We start from the raw sequence: 22,232 nt of genomic DNA on the forward strand, positions 1-22,232 counted from the left end.
CTTGATTTATGTTTTGGCATGCTTCACCAGGGCTTCTCAGCAGGACTAGATGAATCATTGATCTGTTCCAGTACAATGATTTCTATGTATGCTCATAACTTTGGAGGAATCTGGGTAACATTTGAACATGCTTTTAGCTTGCTCAGTGCTCAGTTTTAAATACTGAATTGTATTCAAGTTGCACACTTATATTGTTGCTGCCTATGTCTGCACATTAAAAAAACTAATTTTAGAAAAAAATACTAATTTTTTAGAAAAAAATATAATCATCTCTTAGATCTTTAGGTCTGAATTTAAACATTTTGTCAGATAAATGGTTCATAAATTAACTGTATCAGACTATGTTACTCATATAAAATCCTTGACCCCAGAAAAGCTTGATTTAATTACTGGATAAAATAAAGATAGCAAGAGAGACAGCTAGTCCTTGAGCATTCTTCCTGAATTCTGTCTCAACCATGCTCATGCAGGTCAGACACAGACAGACAGTCATACACAAATGAAAGTAACTAAAACTGCCAGTGTTCAGAGAGCTCAAATAACTCTCTACCCTTGCACAGCCAGGAGCCCACTGACATCATCCTTTAAAACAAATGCAAAAAAAGGAAAAAATTATAACGATCTAAAGAAATTTCCTGTTATTCTGCTCTAGAGAAAACCCCCATCCCATGTCCTTCACATATGGTGGAGACCATCAGCATTTTCCAGGCTCAGGACTCGGGACATATTTTCTTAATGAACATTACAGACAGATTTCCAAAGCTGTAACTTGTGAGGCCTCTGGAGCACCAGGAGCTCCAGACTCCTTGGGGGTCCCTGACCTCCTCTTCACAGGTGGGTGCCACAAGGCTGAGGACCAGACCAGAGCAGCTCTGCTTCCCACCTGCCACCTCACTGACTCTGGAAACACTGAGTTTGCAGCCCCACCTCCCCTTTGGTTTTCTCAAATTAGGCTCAATTTGATCCTTACAGCTCCATTTCATGTCTAATGTTCCACCTTGAGCAACCTGGCAGTTAGTATAAAGGAGAGACAATTTCCTAGTTACAGAAATACTATAAACAATGCAAACAATTCTTTCCTCTATATATCCAAGAATGCCTGATGTTTCATGGGGTGTTACTTAGGAAATATTCCTTACACAATTATGCATAGAAAGCAATGAATATTTTGTTTTACTGAGTCTTGCTCAAGCTGAGGAGCACCAATGTATTCACCATCACCTACCAACTTACTCAATTGTGAAAATTAAGCAACTTCTTCCTCTTTGTTAAATATCCCCATCAGAAACCACCCAAGATTATATTAGATTAAATATCCAACTCCCAAGTGTTACTTTTAAAACACCAGGCAAAATCATTCAGGCAATATTCCACTTTAATAATTTTTTAAATCAATAAATCTAAAAAAGTGCTTATCTATTATTCCAACAAATAACAGCAAAGAATACTTTAACGAAAAAGAAAATTAAAATAATTATTTCTCTTCCCCCAACTTTTTTTTTAGTTGCCAGCATACTCAATATCAAAAAAGTTCTTAAAAAACAGGAAATGTCATTGTAGAACTACAACATCTGGTATTTAAAAAGAAAAAGGAATTTACTTTTAATTCTTTAAAAACCCTAAATGAACCTTAAGTGGCAATGTCTTCTGAAGCACTTTCATGCAATGGCACTAAACTACAGATGTAGTTTATTAAACTTTCTTTTTCTTTCACCTGCCTTTATCTTTTAAGCCACAATTCTCACACAGCATGAAATAAATGACACCAAAATTGCAACTTGAAAAGGACATTTGAGTACACATTTTAAAGTAATGGTACTTCAAAACTCTTAGGTACAGAGGAGATTTCTGGAAAACTTTTGTCAATATAAAAATGCAGATGAGGTTATCTACCTTCTACCTACCTAGATATCTAAAACAAGATACCTGCACCAAATTAGACCTGACATAAGATGAAAAGAGCAAAGCACAGGACAAGAGATGTTAAGCAGAACAGGGAAGGTGTTGGGTTCTTGAGATGAATGACAAGTATGCCAGGTAATCATTTCCAGCTAAGTGAAAGAAGAAAAAAAAAAGGCTGTTACTGAGCAGATGGCTAACTGAAAGAGAAATTCTCCAAAAGCTCACTCTACCCAGTGGCAGAGTAAGAACTATGTGTAAATAGCACCCTGAGGTTTACCAGCAGACTGGTGGCACACAGTATGCTAAGGAGCACTTGTGGAAGTGAGAAATTACCTACATTGCACACACCATAAAGCCCTTCAGACTTGAATTATTTTATCTCTGCATTATCAAACACCTTCTGAAATGCTAAAGGGTGTGTGGGTTTTTTCTTCATTCCCTGCTTTTGCAAATAAAATTAAATGACAGAAAAATCACAAGGCTAGCAGATCATCTCATTTGGGGAAAGGAAACCTCCCGGACTGATCTAATGGGCATAGGTTAGGATATCCTATACAAAATTAAGGGCTAAACATTTTCAGTTTCCTGAAAAGAAAAACTCCTCTAAAGAGATGACTTCTTTATGTGTAATCTATAGAACAGAGAGGAAAAGACTGGAATAAACAAGACCTCGAACTTAAGTATTTGCAAATCTCATCTTGGTGCTCTGACAATTTAAAACACCCAATCTTCCCCTAACATGAAATCTAAAGTTATTTCAATAATAGAGGGCTTCTGAATATATATACACATATACACAATACATAGTATTTATATACAAACTAGTTTTGCTCAAAGTCCAAAAAATAGTTTCAGCTGAAGATGTACTTTACAAGGAAGAATACAGAGGTACCAACTAGAGGGCAAATAACAGAAATGCACATTTTAAATTTAATTTAGCAGAAGACAGTCAACCAAACAGTTCCTAGATCATAAAACATACCATCACAGCTTTGGTTGTTTTCCAAAGTATTGTTTATTTTATATTAAATTAATATAATAACATAAATTAAAGTCTTAAAAGTCATTTGCAGGTCAAATGCCAGAGGACTTCTTTAAAATTAGAACTGACATGGAAATGAAAGTGCAGGCATTTCCACCTTTGAGTACATTATTTAATGAGGCTAAGAATATTCAAAATTGACTTTATATTCATTTTCTCTCTCCTGGGAAATGCTGCATTTTTCTTTAATGCCTGTCATTGAAACCTAGATAACTGCTTGTCAACGAATCCATGTGAGCACAAATGTGCATATCAGTCACAGTGTTATCTATAATCCTGAGTACCAGGTGGCATGTTCAACATTCTATTAATTGCTGCTATGCTACTTGATTGCAAGAGCACTTTAAAGAGGGATATGCACAAAACTATTATGCATAAAATTAGTCTTTTATATTTTTAAAATTAATAGTAGCTGTCTGTGAATTGAATGTGTCTGAAATAAGGACACACTGAGAGGCTGAGAGTGCAACAAAGAACCACCAGACTGCTTTGATAAATCACAAGAATAACTCCTGGGTAAATCACTCTATGCTTCCCAAAGACAACTGACAGATTAACAGTGAACCTACTGTAAATTATCACATCTTTAGCTTATCAAACATAAAATGCAAGCAAACATTCCTTTTACTGCCAAAAAGAAAAACATGGATATCAGTTAAGAAACTCAAATAATTTATTACTGCACTTTCCCTTTATATTCATCACTTCTTAAAATACACTCAAGCACTTTATAACACTTGATAAACCATTTGGATAGCAGTCTAGAGCAGTCAATGGTTTTACATTTTAATCAATATGATTTACATTGTATTTTAATGTGACCCTTTAGACTAGAACTGCTTGGGTGGATAGTGCTGATATAACTCGAACTGACACTGCTCTGTCATCTACTCACAGCACACTCAGTACAGTGAAAACAGTCACACTCTTATCAAAAGCCACAAATAAGGCTCAAAACCTCTTAAATGATTTGAAAGCTTTGCTTTCAGCACAAGGCTTACCCTTTGTTTGTCCCTGTGAGAAGAGGTGCATCAGCAAGAAATTATCAGTAACCTGTCAGTCTTTATTACAGAGTGACAACAGAGGATAAGTTAAATTCCAATTTCATTAAGTCACTTTTGGAAGGTGACACATGCTGAAAACCTAATAGTGGTACCTTTTAGCTGCGTCTAACATTTAACTTTTCTAAAGGACAGGGACAAATCAAATCACTTTCTTATTTTATCAACTGATCTTTATAAAATCAGAAGAATGAAACTTGAAGCAGAATTCCAGAATGAGGCTTTTCTACTTATTTATACATTCTGGTTTCAAGCATTTTATGACTTCAGTTTTTCCTCAAGTGCTATAGGCAGTGATCTCTTTAGTTAATTCTTCATAAAGCAACAGAGAGAGAAAACTAAACCAGGAAATTAATAATTGGAAAAACCTGAAGTTCCTTGGAATTTCCATCACACAATTGATGAGATTTTGAGATTTCAAAAGCCTTCTACAGCAGCTGCTAAATAAAGACCTGAGTTACAATCATGTATTTTTTCTTTCTTTCTTCAGGAGATCTTGCTCCTGGAAGAAATGCATACAAGCATGTATAGAGACCCAGCCTATGACAGCTACCACAGGTTTACATTGCATGAAGTCACAAAGGTGCTCCAGCACATCAAAGGTGTCCTCAACACATCATCTTCCTCTCTACAGCTGATCTTTGTTGCTTCAGTGACATACTTATTTTGCCAGCAGTCCTTCTCAGAAATTCTACCACGAAATACAATCTACTGTTCTTTGGCACCTAGGTGATACAAAACATAGTATTTCCAATAGATTCTCTTTTAGGAGTGATGGCTCATCCCTTATGCAGGAACAGTTCCTGCAGGGAACAGAAATCACTATTTTTTAAAAATCCAATAAAAGTATCAAAATTTTCATGTTAGTTCAATACCAGCCATTTAGCCTCCATGTATGAATGCTGGCCCACTTGAGTTCTCCTGCGCTTAGAATCAACATGCACTCTCAGAGCCAGGGTCATAATCACACTTGAACTTAGACCACAGGTCATATAGAATAATGACATAAAATTACAGAAGAAATTTCAAATAGTCGCTTCTCCATCAAAACAAGGACTGCAGCTCCATCTTTCATGTCAACCCTGGTCATCAAATCATCCCTCACTATTTGGTGAGTATTAATATTAGAAAGTTTCTCAAATATAATTATTTCTAACCCACATCTAGACCCTGCAATTTTAGACTATTGTATTTTTTTGCTTTTTACCCAAAAGAGAGTCCTTCATTCTTGTCCTCATTACAAAAGTACTACACACATGAGAGACTATTATCAGCTTAACATCTTTCTAGAGTAAACAAAACATTTCAAGTAATTTCAAGTTTCTCACACAATATGGTCTATAAATGTCTGATCATTTCCATTCTGCACTGGCTCTGCACAATGTGTCCATGTATAGATGAATTTTGTTACTGCAGCTGACATTACTGACACTAAGGAGAGATCAGTGGTAACTTCACATGATTTGCATGCTGTACTCTTATTTATGTCATTATAGAATCAGAGAATGTTTTGGCCTGGAAGGGACTTTAAAGATTGTCTAGTTCCAACCTCACTGCCATGGGAGGGGACATCTTCAATTAGACTAGGTTGCTCAAAGTCCCACCCAGTCTGGCCTGGAACACTTCCAAGGATGGAAGTGCACTCAGTCTCACTGTCTATACCATTGATGAAGACCACTAACAGAGCTATGTTCCAAGACAGAGCTGTGAGGGACACCACTCACCACCAGCCTCCACCTGGACACAGAGCCATTGATGACAGCTCTCTGGCTGTGTCCATCCAGCCACATACACCCAATTACAATTGCTGTTTTCCACATCTCGGTACTTTGACTCATGTCCAGGTTGCCATCTAATTCCTACACACTGCTATGAAGAGCTGAGACCTGCAAAGAGGTTCCAAATTCTCCATCTGTATAGTTGATTCTTTTTTCTAAAGTGCAGAACCTTCCATCAATTTGCACTGTATATTTTGGAAGTATTTTCCAATTTGCCAAATTGCTCTGAATGACATATTCATTAAATCTGTGGAAAAAGCCAGACATCTTGGAAGACAGGTTTGATCTCATTGTTCAACAATTTTAATAATGATCAGGATGATTACTTAGAGCTTGATATTAAATCTGTGGATGGAACCAATTATCCCTTCCACTCTGATGGTAAATTCAGTACTTGGGTTTTTCAGCCAGTTTTAAGCAGGAGGGGTTTTTTTTACAGTCTACTTTCTGGCCTTTCCTATAAGAATGTCACATGAGAGTCTGTCTAAAGATTTACTGAAGATACATGATATCCTCTATTACTTCTGAATCAACGAAGCCTCTAATCTTCACAGAGGGAAGCCAGATTGACTTGACACAACTCATTCTTCATCAATAACTGTGCACACTGTTATTCACCTCCTTGTTCCTACTGGGTGTCTTCAAAGAGTTTATTTGAGGAATCATGCCTGAATTTTTGACATTTGCATTATCCTGGGCTAAACACTACTATAATGTCTCATTGAAAGAAATTAAATATGTTTTCATTCAAATTTATAGACAAAAAACCTCTGGCATGTCAGAAAATTACTATTTAAAACACCTAAGGTATCCCACCTACTTTACAAAACAGACTTAAATCTAAAATGCACTAATCTTATTCCTTTCAACAAATACTCAAATATGACTGTTCTAACTTAAATTTTTTTCAGTGTTTTCCTCACTTACTATCTCCTTATATTATCTTATTAATATAAGATTAACTTACTTCTTAATTATCTTATTTACCCCATGAGTGAAATCCAAGTTTTTTTACAAGTTAATTAAAATGAACTATAGCTTCACTTGATGATGAGAACCATGGTTTGGTATTAATGTAAGAGTAGAATCAGAATCTGAATTAAATTTTATTATTATATTAATCAGATCTGGTTTGTTCATGGTAAGATTTATTTAGGAAAAAAATTTAAGACAAGAAACCCTTCCTCAGTATGGTTTCTAGTCAATGTATCGAACATATGAAAGAAAATAAGAAATGTCTCATTCTTTAGAGTATTTCAAATGGCCCATAAAGTCTCAGTTTCACAGAAGAAACTGGTTTTTCTTGCAGCAGTTTCTTTTTCTGTGAAATTGAGACTTTATGAACTGAAGCATGTCTGTGAAAATCATCTATGACATAATTTATACTCTTCCAACCAAATAAGCAGATGGTAGAATGAAGAACTATGTAAATCAATGTTTATAAAGTAGCAGACATTTGACAGGCTTCAAATTATGTCCAGGGTACACCGATAGATGCCATTATCCATTACTGTGCTTTCTCTGACATTTTATCTAAGGGCCAAAAGCCAAAAGAAAGACCACAAGCATCTGACCACAAAGTAGCCCTTATTTTCCAATTCTAGTCAGCAATTAGCTCACAGGAACAGAATTTCAAGTATTTCCAATGCCTGTAGTTAAAAATATGCCTTTTTCTAAAATGAAATACAAATGTCATATGCTAAAAGCCGTATTTGGGGCTGCAGTCTTTGGACTACAAATTTATATTCAATTTGGACAGTAGTTACATATGAAATATTTGATCACATGCAACCCTTACACAAACAGAAAGACTACTTATTTTAAAAATACATACCAAAACATGTAGACTCTAATGTAATGTAATTGCCTTCTGCTTTTCATGAAACGGAGATTTTCTGCCCTGTCTGCTATCAAATCAGAAACATGTGATGAGTGTGAGTTACCAGTTCAGGACTTCTATTTCATGACCACATTGGTGTCTGCAAACACTCAGTCTCGCCACAAAGGATTGTAGCAATCAAATAGACACAGGTAACATTCAAAAGACAAGCAGGGATTTCTGAACTCAAAATCCATCTTCTAAAAATTATAGTTCATTTCTTGGTATGACTCTTCCTTCATAGGTAGGTGGATTTTGTTAATACATAGATGGTTCTTAAATTTTTCCTAACTGCTGCTAAAAGGGCTCTCTCTTTCTTTAATGTCAGAAGCCAATTTTCTTTTCTAATTTAAACAAGGAACTACGCAGACCCGCAGCTCAGCAAAACTAGGTAACTATTTTTATGACAGCAGCAGCAGCAAAACCACGAAGAACTGACAGGCAAAAAATGGGTAAAAGACATTAAGCTGAGCTGGGATAGCAAAGAAAACAAGAGGAGTAAAGAGTACAGACTGTGTTGATGATAACTTCCTTCTCCAAGTGATAGAAGAGCCAACAAGGACAGGAGCTATGCTGCACTGCTCCCACCAAGACAGGGCTGGTGGGGCATGTGAAGCTCAAGGGCAGCCTGGGCTGCTGTGACCACGAAGTAGTGGGGCTCAAGATCCTTATGGCTGCAAGGAGGATACACAGCAAGCTCAATACTCTTCAGGAGAGCAGACTTTGGCCTCTTCAGGGAGCTGTTAGATAAGCATGGGATAAGGCCATGGATGCCTCAAGAAATCTGGTTGATACTCAAGGATCATAACCTTCAAGTTCAGGAGTGATGCATGCCAAAGAGGAAGTTCAGCAAAAATGCCTGGAGGCCTGCATGGATGAACAAGGTGCTCCTAGGCAAACTCAAACAAACAAACAAAAAAAAAAGCCTATAGAGGATAGCAGCAAGGACAGGTAGCCTGAAAGAAATACAGAGAAATTGCCTGAGCAGCCAGGGCTGAGGTTAGGAAAGAAAAACCCTGAGAGAATTAAATCTGGCCAGAGACACCAGGAGCAACAAGAAAAGGTTCTGCAGGTACTGGTGATAAAAAAGAAAACAAGGCGAAATGCAGGCCCTCTCTAGAAGGAAATGAGAGACACGGTTCCACGGGATTTGGAGAAAAATGAGGTACTCGGCAACCTTTTTGCCTTAGTCTTCATCATCAAGTGCTCCAGCAACACCACCTGAGTTGCACAAAGAAAGGCCAGGGACTGGGAGATGGAAGAGCCATCTGGTACAGGAAAAGATCAAGCTCGAGACCATCTTTGGAACCTGAAGGTGCACAAATCCATAGAACCTGAGGAGATGCATCCAGATCCCAAGGAAACTGACAGATGAAGTAGCTAAGCCATTTTCCAACCTCTCTGAGCACTTCTGGCAGGCCAGTGAAGTTCCCAGTGACTGGAAAAGGGGAAAAACACGGCTTCACTAATCATGCCTGACAAATATGGGGGCCTTTCACAATGGAGTTACAGTGGTGGTAGATAAAGTAAGAGTGAGTGACGTCACCTGCCTGGACTTGTGCAAAGCATTCAGCACTATCCTGCATAATATCCTTGTCTCTTGCCTCTTTCTATGGTTCTGTATAGTTGCTTATATACTACTTTCTACCTAATTCTCTGGCAGCAATTCTGTACCATGCCCCACTTTTCAAAGTAAAATTATGTCCTGTAACAAGAATGCAGGAGAGATAGTCTTGTGATTTAAGAACTGGACTAGAACTCTGTGGCCTGAAGGCACACAAATTTTGTCTCCAACCTTCAGCAGGGTACTTAAATCTTCTCCTTTAGTACTCCGTATGTAAAATGTAAAGGGCCTCAAATGTATGTGAAAGGGTAAGTCAATTAGCTGCCAAATCTTTACTACACAGTACAGACATAAGAAAAGGCATACAGAAAAATAATTTTAAATAAGGAAGAAAAAAACCCTAGTTGCTTGTAGTGCTGGCAAAAAACATAAATAAAATACATAAATAAAATTTAACAGTTTTGAAATCCTGCAAAAATACCAGACAATCCCTACATCCTGTGAATGGATCTTTTTAGCAGTGGGATTAAAGCGACCAGAAATCTTGTCTGCACTGTACTTCCACTCACAGAGCTTGGTACTTTAATGCCAGGATCAAAGACAGAAATCGAATCTGTGAACCTCAATTGCTTTTTCATCATCTGACTTGTAATATCAGCCTTGTTCTGGACAGTGCCTGGGAGCTACAGGGGTGATGTGAGATAGTGCCAGTGATCACATCCCCACAGAAGGCATTTCAGGGTAGCTGGGATGCCGAGGTCCCCAGCAGCCACAAGCAGTTTATTCTCAAAGCCTGAGAACCAGAAACTATTTCCTTTCTTTTATTTTGCATTTAAGGATGACAGGAAGATGATAAACAGCCAGAGCCCAGACACATCAATATGCTAGCAGTACAAAAGCCCTTTGTGATTGACTGACAAAACCTAAAGAAGAGGAGACCCTCTTTTTCTTCCACTGGGGATGGCTCTGGACGGAGACGCCTGAAATTTTAGCCCTCAAAAGCTTCTCCTGTTACCACCAGATCACCTTGCAGGTAAACACTTTCCTGGTTCATTGAGTCACTGTTACGTATTTGAAAAAGAATCTCCACTGCAAAGTGATAATGGTGGAAAAATACTCCCTATTGTACAGCCGTAATTCTTGTGCTGCTTGTCTGCAGGCAATGCATTTCCTCTCTTGAGGAGGCTGTGCAACTGGATCCAGCTACATGTAAAGCAATCTGTTAAAACGAGGACAAGATTTACTGTTGGAAAGAAAAAGTTTAAATACATTCCAGGAACCTATGTACCAAATGGCTAAAAGCGACTAAACATGGTAAATTAAATTTAATCTTTTCACATTACATTCAAAAGTTTGTATTTTTCTATACAAGAGTAAACTTACTGGTTTAGCAAATGCAATGGACTATTTGGAATGACTGGTATTGCATTTTAACTCCTAAAGAAATAAATTATTTTTGTAGGCTAATTAGGTAAATTTTTAATAGTGTATGCACAGTATTAAAATCCCTATTTCACTTACTTTCTAGCAAATTGGCATGTGTACCTTGCAATGTGGCAATAGAAACCATGATGCTTTTATCAAAATTTTTTCCTTTCTTCCTCTATAGCTGTAAAATCATTGGTACTACTTAATCCACAGGAAGCAATTAAGCAAGACTTCTGAATTTATGGTAAAAGGGGTTTTGTTTCTTTTAAAAGCAGTGAAGCCCAACAAAAGAGAAGTCACATGCTTTAAAGATTCTTTAGAAAATCTTTTTGACTTTTGACATGTGTTACCATTGAACAGATGTACAAGCATATCTCAATATGAAAAACTACAACCACAAAAAAGATAGGAAAGACAGGAACTAAACAGAACATAATTTTCCTCCCTCACTGGCAGCTGAAAAAGCCTACTCTGCAGCCTTTTTTGCAGACTGCAGGAATCAGAAGCAGCATGATTTAACATAGGGAAAATGAAAACTAACCCAAGTTCAGCCCACACATTTGATACTTCTCATTTGGACCTGACCTAACCACAGCTCATGCCTTCAAGAACAGAGCTAGTTTGAAGACAAGGGTATAATACAACCATCAAATACTTGCCTACTCATTTCAATCCACTGTTAGCTTTTAAACTTGAAAGACAAAGTGAAAAATAGTATGTACTGGGACTGGCAAACTCCCTATAACAAGAAAGGTGGTTCAAGGGATTGGAGGCAGTATCTGTCTGTTGTAAAAAGCTGAAAGGACAATGATCACCTTTATTCTGGGCTATCATTTGATACAGATAACATTTAGGTACTGCTTAGGCATACAAAAACAGAGTTGTAGAAAGCATGCTGCAGAAGTATGCAATGTTTCTGTGTTAGATCAAGAGGCAGAAACAAAAAAAAGGAAAAAAATGACCTGATGACTTGCAAATTAGTTACTTTTATGACCCACTATGCTTTTAAACAAGTACTTTATCTGAAGAGCTTTGGTAAAGCCAAAGACAAAGAGCTGCACTACACCCCTAATAATGCAACCACCCAAGTTTTCCTACTCCTTTAATTACAGCTGGATCATGGCTGGTCAAAGCTCTGTCCTGCTTGGATTCTTACTCCTTCTCTGTGGATACTGTTCCATCTCTCCTCCTCACATTTCTCTTTTCTTCTCTGGTCAAGCAGTGCATCTGATAACAGGAGTAGGTCAAGAGGAAACAGCCAGTTTTGAAATTCAGTATAATCCATCAGTCACCCTCAAGAGGATCCAAAGAAAAAAGTATTTTGAAAGGCACTCAAGAGAAGCGTTTATTTTCCCACTGCACAGAGACCCATACGGAGCCTCCTCCCAGTCCCTTCCCTCCCCTTGGCTCCCATCACCACTGCTCCCAGTTGATCACAACTCTGGGAAAGCAATGCTAATCATCTGTCTCTGCTGATAGTGACACTGTCACTGTGACTCTATCTCACCTTTCCTACACTCTCACCTGCTTTTCAGGAGACTCCGGAGCTGCCGGCTCGGACGGGGCAGGCAGAGATGCCTCAGCACCAGGTAACAGCTGCTTTGATCTTACTACCAGATGGAGTGTTTGAAATACTGTAAATATATTTATGCTTATCCCTCTGAACACCTAAATCTTGCAGTATGGACTCAGGTTTGGTTTAGTTTCCTGTGGTGCATATGGACACGCACTCTGCACTTCTTCTGGGGGTAGGCACAGACACAGTGACATCGCTTGGCTTGGCATAACAGCCACACCACAGCGGAATAAAATAACCAGCACAAGGATTAAAGGCTGATGTGGTGTGCATTTCCTTGGGAGAAACTGTAAACACAATGGGCATCATGCAATCAACGACCATTATCAAAATGTCAGAAGTTTTCTCTTAGGGTATTTTCAGGAAATTAGTTCAATAACTCCTGGTATCTTAAGACTAAGTCTGTTCAAGCAACATTTCAGTATCACAAACATATATTTGGAAGGCAAACATAAATATTAAATGCTGCATTCTAATCACTAAACTAAATATAGTGTTAACACATTCTTTCTCAAGAAAAGGCACTAGGAAAAACTTCATAAAATTAATATTACATGACAAGTCTCTAGTTTAAAGCAGTACTTTAAATACTGTTACCAAATTGGAATGTACATTTTGAAAGTCAGAAATAAATAACAGCAAATTTAAACCTTTCCAGTTCCAAAGATGCATCTCTAGGACACAAAAAAGGTATAAATACTTTCACTTTTTCCTCTTGACAAGATCTAAAGAGATCACAGAGTTTACTGATGTTTTGAACTTTATATTACTGTAAAAATTACAATAATTCTAATAAGTTTAGAACTTAAAAGGATATTTTTAAGTGTTTGACATATTTTTTCCAAGGAGGAGAGCAGTTTGTTCTATGCTGTGCTTTTCCTGTAATTTCCATCCAAAAATTTGGCAATAACCCATAAAAATCAATACTTAAATAAATACTTCTAATAAACATGTCATTTTCATGGTTTTTTGCATTTATTAGCAGAACAAAAGGTGAATTTTTTTCATCTCAAAGTCAAGAAATGGAAAAATGATATGGGCTATGTATGCAGAATAGGCTAGAAAAAACTTAAAATCATAGTATCTCAGCATTTCATTAATTCCAAATACTTACCATCCCTCAGAATAATTTTAACAGGATCTCTAGGTAACTTTAAAGAAAAATGTTAGCTAAGATGTACTCCACCTGGAGCTATGCAAGTAATTTTAGTGCACAATCCCCTGTATAATCAGTTAGAGAGAGGAAGCTCCTCAACATGAGTTGAACCTACCCAAGATGAGAACTACCTTTGATTTGCCCATTTTTCCCTCCTATTTCCTACCTTAAATCAGATAGGTGCCTAAAGCTGAAGATGACTCCTGGAAAGAGGCCCTACAGACATGTTAAGGATCTAATTGCTGTAAGGTTCTCTTTAATGCTATATTGGGGATCAAAATGGATTTCTTCTAATTGTATGAATACCACTCTTGTCTTGTTCCTCCAGTACCTCCCAAACGAATAGATGAAAAATAATGATTCTCAGTTGAAAATACAAGAACACAAAAATTGCAAAAGTGGGATTTGCTCATGGATGTTGTATAGCAGCCACTGCAAACAATGAAGGTGCAAGAGTGTCAGGAGAGGCTCAAAAACCAACTAGAGATGCCCCCCCTTAATCCTGCTGGACACTGAAATTTTCCACCCTAACTATATTTTTTTTTGTAAAATCTCTAGGTCCAGATATTCTTCTTACTTGTATGAAAATTTAAAAATCTCAAATTCTTGCAGTAATAAAAATATGCTTAAGATGCATCTTTATCATTTCTGAACTACACGTGTCTGTCCAGCATTAGCCTGAAGAGATCAATCTCCCTGTCCTGTGAATGCAGCAGTTTGGATCAGAGCTCCACAAAATTCAGCAATCCACAAAATTCCCCTGCAAACCAAATCCAAAAGTACTATATGGTATATCAAGATTTAAGAGACAAAAAAAAGAAACAGAAAAGAAAAACTAAAATGCAGTGGAAGTCTGCTAAAAGACTACGAGAGAACAAAAAATATGTTTCATGAAAAGAAAAATAGTAAAAATCCTTCTTCACTTTTTATTCTATTGGTAGATAAACAGAATATGGATTATCTCACCTTTTACCCATATTTATATTTGAACCCGGTCTGTGCAAGTCCAGCAACAGGTCTCTGGGGGGCATTTTTAGTTGGTCTGTGAGCCTCTCCAGAAGTGCCTGTGTTAACCCAGAAGGTTATCTTCTCATCCCCAACCCCCTCCTGCAATCCATGTTCTACTTTTGCTCACACTAAATAAAGCAAACTGGTATTTATAGCATTTCTTAGGAGGCTGAATGTTTTCATCTACTCACCAGGTCATCCAAAATACCTCAGAAATCAAGTTTCATGACATTTACCAAAACAATGCTTTGAATCACTAACTTTGAGATGTTTATATAAGGATAGTAAAAAACACATAAACATGGAAAAAAATCCTCATCTCGTTTTTTCTTCTGATTTATTACATAATAATTCAACGGCAGAGGGCTTTTAATGCACTCCTGTAACTCTACAGCAAATGGAAAAGGCTCCAACATAATCTTTACAAGAAAGGGGAAGATGATTTCATATTAAATCCATGTAACAGCCACTCCGACTGTTAAGCTTACTGATTCTACTGCAGCAGGAAAGTAGAATTATAAGGCACAAATATCTTTCAAGCAGTTGCTTCAGCACAGAAAGCAGTTTAGGTGATTAAACAAGAGACTAATACGGCACTGGTACCACACATTTTTAAAAGAAAATAAAGGCACTTTGAAATATCATGTCGAAAATACTGAATAAATTACAGGATATGTGTTTCACAGAGAAAGAAGAGCAAATAGCTGTAATTTGGGAGGCTAGAATTTCCTTAATGAGATAGCATAAAGGGCTCTGCAAACAAAAGGACCTTTCTCAAAGGTTTTCAGTGTCTTTACACAAGTTTCAGTATTCTAGTAGCAGTATATGACACTGCATCTGCATTTCTTAGGTTTTTTTTTTCCACTAACCATTTTTAATCAGCACATAATATATAAATGGCATTAAGAGATCAAGAGCTTTCTCTTGTGAGCTATGCAAATTCTGAGTTATGAAAAACATGTTGTCCTGCTTTGTGAAATCACAGCAGTAACTTCAGATTGTCTGAAATTACTGTTTCAGAACATAACACTTTAGCATTTATCTCTAGAGAAGGCAGCCTTCATCCTCAACTCATGATCAATCAATCATCAGAAACATTCAGCCTTCCTTAATAGCTGGTTTTAGCTCATAGGTGGGGCTTTGCTTTCTAAAGTTCAGAGCAGATGAATTAACATGTGCATATTATAAGATGGTGGTATATGGTCTAAGGATTAACTACTATAGCAACCAGTACTGTAGTCTGCCAACACATATTCACCCAAATTGCTGGATTTTCTAAGTTTATGTGGATAGGATTTCTATGTAGGTGTTCATTTATTGTACAGAGATTGCAAGTTTTATATTAAGTGGATTTCTTCAAGCATGAAAATGCACAGCCATGCATCACCCTTTCAAAAAAATCTCTTGTGCATTATTCAAAATGAAACTGCTACTAAAAAAACAATTGCACTGTGTTTTACAAATATTTATTTTACACATTGTAGGATCCCTCCTGCTTCTTCATTTCATTCTATCCAATTACTCTAGAAGAGTATTCTGGACAGTACCATGAATTATTCAAACTGAAATAAGCTGGCACGAAACCATGGTATAATCAAAACCTTTCTACCCACAAACTTAATTCCACGCAAACTGCAATTTAAAAAAATATTAGAAGAATTAAAGAAAAGTGTACTTTTATTATAAGACATTTTAAGAATGGTCTCTGGAGACTGATCAAGTGACCTCTCTGCCATCTCTCCTTGAAGGGAACTAGAGTTGGCTAGACTGTGCATATCCAGAGGTATTTTCACCCAGACCCCTCTATACCTGGTTTCTTTAGGAAAGTAGCACACTGTGAAGAAATCCTACTCACAACACATCAGATGACACCACTAAGTACTGGGCTTTTTAAGTAATTGGTGAACATTCAGACCCAGTGGACTTCAGTATCACCTAAAAATTAATTCCTACAGATAATATCCTATGGATATAAGAACATTCCTTTCCCCAGACACACTTCTGCATCTAAGATTCTTAGGTAAATATGGGGGGAAGGGGGATAATCCTGTTTCAACTGTGGTTGCCTATATGTGTGAATTAAATATACATGTATCAGATTCTGCTACGCTGTGTATACTACAGCTATCTACAAATGAGTAATGCATCTTAATTTCATCACTTCCAGTGGAGTGGAGCAGAAGAATTTTGAGAAAAAAACAGAGGTCCAAATTAGAAGAAAAGTACCGCAAGATGAGGATGGAAGAGAAGAAATAAAAAAGTACTGCACTAAAATATGCTTCCTCTGAGTGTAAATATAACTCTGTTACTTGTAAACCTATCATCTGCATTTCAGCTGCTTTTTTCCTAGTATATTCTTCTATTTTTTCCTGTCTCCTTACATGACCTTTTTTCTTCCCTCTTTGGTCAGTCTCTCCTACCTTCTTCCTACTATCTTCCTTTTTATGTTGCTCTTCTGAATTTACCTTTCACTCTGACTCTCCTCTCACTTTATCTATTCTGGAGTAATTATTCCTGGTTTTTCCTTCTACCATTTCAGTTCTGTAACCTCACTTCTTTACTCCTGAGATTTAGCACCTTCTTTTTCTTGTCCTGTAGCAGATGCAATAATGTTTGAACAGTCCAACAGAATTTGGGGAAAACTCCAGTAATAAATATCAAAGCTGCTTGGTGATGTTTTCAACTAGTATGAAACACCTGCCTCATTAACAGACCATCATCACAGGATTTGTTTAGAAAACAATATAAGATAGAGATTATAGCGAGATACTGAAGACAATCAATATACTAGAAAAGGAAATACTCAAATAAATCAAGAACAACGTCTATACTTCCACAGACCAAGACTCATGCATCTCTTACAGCAGTATTTCCTGCTAAAGTAGGGAGTAGGTAGGAAGACATCCACCTCAAGGGAGAGATATGATCATGCGGCAATTAAGTGCAATTTTTTTCTCTTGTAATGGATGACTATCAACCAGAACACTGGCCTTCCAGAAGCAAGGCTAAGCAAATTCAACTTTACAGGCTGCAGTTAACCTGGCAACCTGAAAGCTACCCTGGAAGCTGTGTGATGTATAGAACATACCTCAATTCTTCCCCGTAGAAAACAGTTTTGAACTTTCCAACTCAAATAACTTTTAATTGCCTAGATTCGGCAAAGATCACCTAAAGTCATGCTGGTATGCAGTTACTTTAAAATTAGCAAAATCCATGTGAATGCTGTGGAGCATCTGTGCTCTCCATGCTTTCCCAATCAGCACCATTGGTTCAATCCAATGCAGCTACAGTGCATCACAGTACAAGCTGTGCTAGGAAAATGATTCAGCTCAAAACTACCCAGAGCAGAAAGAGCAGCCAAATTTAGTTAGATCTGGAGCTGTTAGGAATGCAGCTCCAACCAGGGCTACCTATTAGGGACAGTAATAATCTTTAAGATTAGAGAACCCGATAACTTCAGATAAGGCAGTTTATAAGAACTCAGAAAATAAAAGACTACTTTGCTTTTATTCTGAGCAACATTTGACTCCCAAGCATCAGTCAGACTTTCATAGCATAGAGGTAGACTTACATTAAATCTCTTTTTAGTAAAGTTTTAAGCTCCAAATTACACCATATAGAAATTAGGATTTTATTTTTAATGATGAAAGACATTTCATATGATCTTGGTGACCATGACTGCTACTGCTCTCAGTACCTTTGTTGACATTTTAGTTGGATGGAGCGGACAAAAAGCCACTCTGGAACAAGTTAAGTAAAATGCAAAGGAGAATTTTCTGGTTTTCAGGTCAGTAAATGCTTGCTAGGAGTAAAGAGTGTTTTATAGTCAACAGGAATATATTCTACAAGCCAAACAGATCTGACTTTGAATAAGGTGTTTATTCCAAAAGTATGAACATGATTTTGTCAGTTTGATCCACTTATGATTAAGAAAAAGGGTGAAGCAATTTTGAGCTATTAAATAGGAAATGTAATTTAATGACTCTCCCAATTACTTTCTGCTTTAGACGACAACAGAAACAGGAAGTCCTTCTCTAGGACTCCACACAGGATTTTTCCAAGGTCTGACCAAAATCTTACTGAAGGGCATCAACAGCTAATTCACTTATCAATTCAGACAGCAACCAGTTCACAATCACAGCCAGTTCCAACAAATGGGCAACTCCGAGGCCTGATTAAGTGACCTCTCTGCTGTCTCTCCTTGAAGGGAACTAGAGTTGGCTAGACTGTGCATATCCAGAGGTATTTTCACCCAGACCCCTTTATACCTGGTTTCTTTAGGAAAGTATGTGAAGAAGTCTTCACACAAAAGAAGACTCACAAAACTGATTATACTGAGAAAGAAAGAAAAAAACCACCTCAAAAACTAGTTTGTGCTAATTATTTTTGACAAATTTGTCTTAGTACATTCACTGGTGTTTACAAATAGATTTTTCTCCCCAATAATTAAACTAAACTTGAGCCTCTATCTTAATTCCCCTGTTAAAACACAAAGACGAAAGGAATTAAATGTTGTTGATGATTGCTCAACAGGATATTCCATCAGCCTTGGCATGGAGTCACTGTTTTAGAAGAGAAAGTGGTTTGGAGACCATTCAATTGCCAGTGTTTCTGTGTCAGGTCAAGGAAAAATTCACCAAATACATCTGGGCTCTGTGTCAGTTCCCACCTCTAGAGAGGCCACAGGCAAGCTGGAGAGGGACTTTTTACAAGGGCATGCAGTGACAGGACGAGGTATTGGCCTCAAACTGAAAGAGGGTAGCTTAGATTTGATATTAAGAAGAAATTCTTTACTGTGACATAGCATGTGGTGGTGAGTCACCGGAATGGTTTCCCTGACAAGCTGTGGATGTCTTGTCTCTGAAAGCATTCAAGGCCAGGCTGGATGGGGCTTTGAGCACTGGTGCAGTGGAACATGTCCCTGCTCATAGCACGGGGGTTGGAACTAGATGACCTTGAAGCTCCTTTTCAGACCAAACTATTCTAGGATTCTGTGATTTAGTTTGCAGGCTCTCTCTAAAACACCACTTCATTACCAAGACATAGGTAGGAGACAATTAGCTTCCTCCAAGATCATACAACTTTATAGTTTTGACCAGAATTTTAGTGCTCTGAGTTCGTCTGACCAGCATGCATGCAGACAGGTGTCCAACCTCAACATTACAAGTCAAATTCTCTGAGGTTGTTATGGCTTAACTCAGAGACGTAGAAGAAAATAAAGCAAGAAGACCGCTAATGCAAGGTTCTTAATAGGTTATAGATGAAAGGAGGAATGCTTCTTTGAATCCCCTAAATTAACAGCCCTCTTCTATCCACAGACTGTTCTTGGCCAATATCCGTAAGTAATGGAATTATGAAAAACAAGCTGCAGCTTCCAGAGTTTTGCAATTACCAGGGGATCATACAGCTTGAAGAACCATAGATGGCTGTACGCCGCAGAAAATTCTAAGCCAAAGGGTTGTAGTCAAAGGTTACATTAAAAAGCAACTTTCCAATTTGAGATATAATGAAGAAAATTGGAGAGGTCTGGTATTTAAAGGGAAATAAGATAAATTACATACATCTATATTGCAAACTGAGAGATAAGCCATTAAAATTAGTCTCATCCACCTCCCACCACTGTAAGTTTTAAAACATGGATATAATTCATAACTTGTGAAAACACATGACACAAGTTTATTCTAAAATTGAAAGAAAGTAGTTTACACCCGCACACAAGTCAAATATTTGGCATTATTTAAGACCGCAAAATTTGATTTTCCTGTTCTCCTCTATTTTTGCCAGAGGAGAAAATGCGATCTTCCTGCCCTGAGCTCTTAAAAAGAGCCATGAAAAGCAGATTTCAGTTGTTTTCACACTATGTTACATCTCCAGGGTCTTACTTACGAGATGAAACTCCTTAAGTAATCAGTGTATTTTCCAGAAGACTCAACATTTCCCTTTTTAGCCCAATTATGATCGCAGCACTGGGTGGTGCCACTGAAGCACTCCAGTCAATTCATCTTGAGTGAAGAATATACAGAGGAGTACCAAAAAGCAGTAAGCTCTAAGAAACACTGTTCAAAACAATTTTTACAACATAAATAGATACACTGGCAACATACCTGAAGAAGAACATGAACAGAGCAGCTGTGATGCAGAACAAAAGGACCTACAAGAAGGAGAAAGAGTGTTATTACATAACACACTACTACTGCTTGCATGTTCTGGATCATGAGGATTCTATAACTTTTACTATGAAAGCTACACTTTATTTATATACTGGAGGGGACAGAATGAAAGCTTGTCTAAGTCCACCAAAAAGGACTGCCTAGTTTCTAGTGGACTTTGTAGAAACTTAAAAAATTGAAGCCCAAACCAGGGTAGTGGGACAACAGACACAGCAAATGGCACCACTTAAAAAGCATTTGTAATAAAAGTCCAAGTAATAAAATATTTATAAAACAACAGAATTTAAACAATAAAATATTAGAACTGAAATTTAAACATCATATTTTACCAGTCCTTGCTTTTGTGATTTATTGAAATATCATATTGCTAGTTCCAGTTTAAAAGGCACACTGTTTAAAACATCTGTATTGACAGCTGCTTGTCCTGAACTGCTTTCCAGCAAGTTTGAGAATAGATAATTCTATTCCAAATTAACAGTACCCTTTCTAGTAGTTTAGCTTAGTGCTAAACTCACTTGGAACAATCCTACCTTGCTCTGTATCATCAATGTGCTCATATAAGAGCTGTTGAGCAAACTTAGCAGCTCTCCAGCACTGAGGGTGGAATCTCCTACTTCCTCCTGCCGTCCTTTCTGCTGGGGCTTAGAGCTGTTACCTCCTCCTTACCACCTGCACAGGGACTCACAAGTGCTGAAGAACACCTGCCTTAATCCAATCCATCTTTGCCAGGTACACCTCACAAGTGAGAAAATTTTGTTTTGTTCTAGATATACTGTCCCATATTCATACCCTCATTTAGGAGGCAAAATCCTTACAGAAATATTGAAAGACTTTCAGAAAATACTTGCACCTATTTTCAAGGGTTGAAGGAGTTTTCATCATGAGAGGATAAAGACATCTTATGTGAGAAGAAATGGAAGAGGTGGCAGAGGTGTAAATTAGAAGGTTATGAGCACATAGAACAGGAGGCTGCTGCGTGTTAAAACAGATCAGAAAGTGTGAGAAAAATTTGCATAGGAAATCTTTACAGTGACTTTCAGAGAAAAAAAACCTTACAAATGACACCATTTCCCTTTTTTAAGTCCTCTGTGTGTGACTTAAAACTAGGTTACACGAGACATTATAACATCTGCTGTGTAAACTACCCATTTTTTCATTTTCCTTCATCAGTACTATCATACTTTATTAATCTGCATCAAAAATGTGAACATCTAAAATCATTTCACACAAAATCATTGGGGCAAAAGTATATTTCATGAGGGTAATTGAATATTTCATTTCAAACTAGCAGCAAAAATAGACAAGCAGACTTGTTTTTAAACTCAAATTCTACTCAAAAAGATCTGCCCTGTTCCTATAAAGCTCAAAATGTATTTGGATCAGGAAACCAACCATCAGTTCTCTGGAGGTTATTCTGGAGACACAGGGAGAAGGCGGCTTGACAGCCTGAGCAACAGTATTGGGAAATAAGTGAGATATGGCAAAGAACCAGTTTTCTGGATGATGTGGGGGTATGACAAAACAAAAAAAAGAAAAAAAAAAAAAAACCAAAAAAACAAACAATCCCCCCACCCAAAAACACTAAAAAACCAACACAACAAAAAAGTATGCCTTTGCATACTAAAAAGACTTCAATAAACAGTCTTTTTCTTGCCCTTTTTTATTTTA

General features: G+C 37.3%; 1 protein-coding gene across 1 annotated transcript in view; it reads right to left on the minus strand.

Moving 5' to 3' along the window:
- TMEM135 (transmembrane protein 135) overlaps window positions 1–22,232 on the minus strand; it is a 155,942-nt gene that overhangs the window by 38,912 nt on the left and 94,798 nt on the right. Inside the window, exon 6 of the mRNA XM_030960739.1 lies at window positions 20,499–20,545. Coding sequence (XP_030816599.1) covers window positions 20,499–20,545 — 47 coding nt within the window. The remainder of the gene's footprint in view (window positions 1–20,498; window positions 20,546–22,232) is intronic.

Source organism: Camarhynchus parvulus, chromosome 1 (genome assembly GCF_901933205.1).
Source record: "Camarhynchus parvulus chromosome 1, STF_HiC, whole genome shotgun sequence".
In the NCBI taxonomy this organism is placed as follows: domain Eukaryota; kingdom Metazoa; phylum Chordata; class Aves; order Passeriformes; family Thraupidae; genus Camarhynchus; species Camarhynchus parvulus.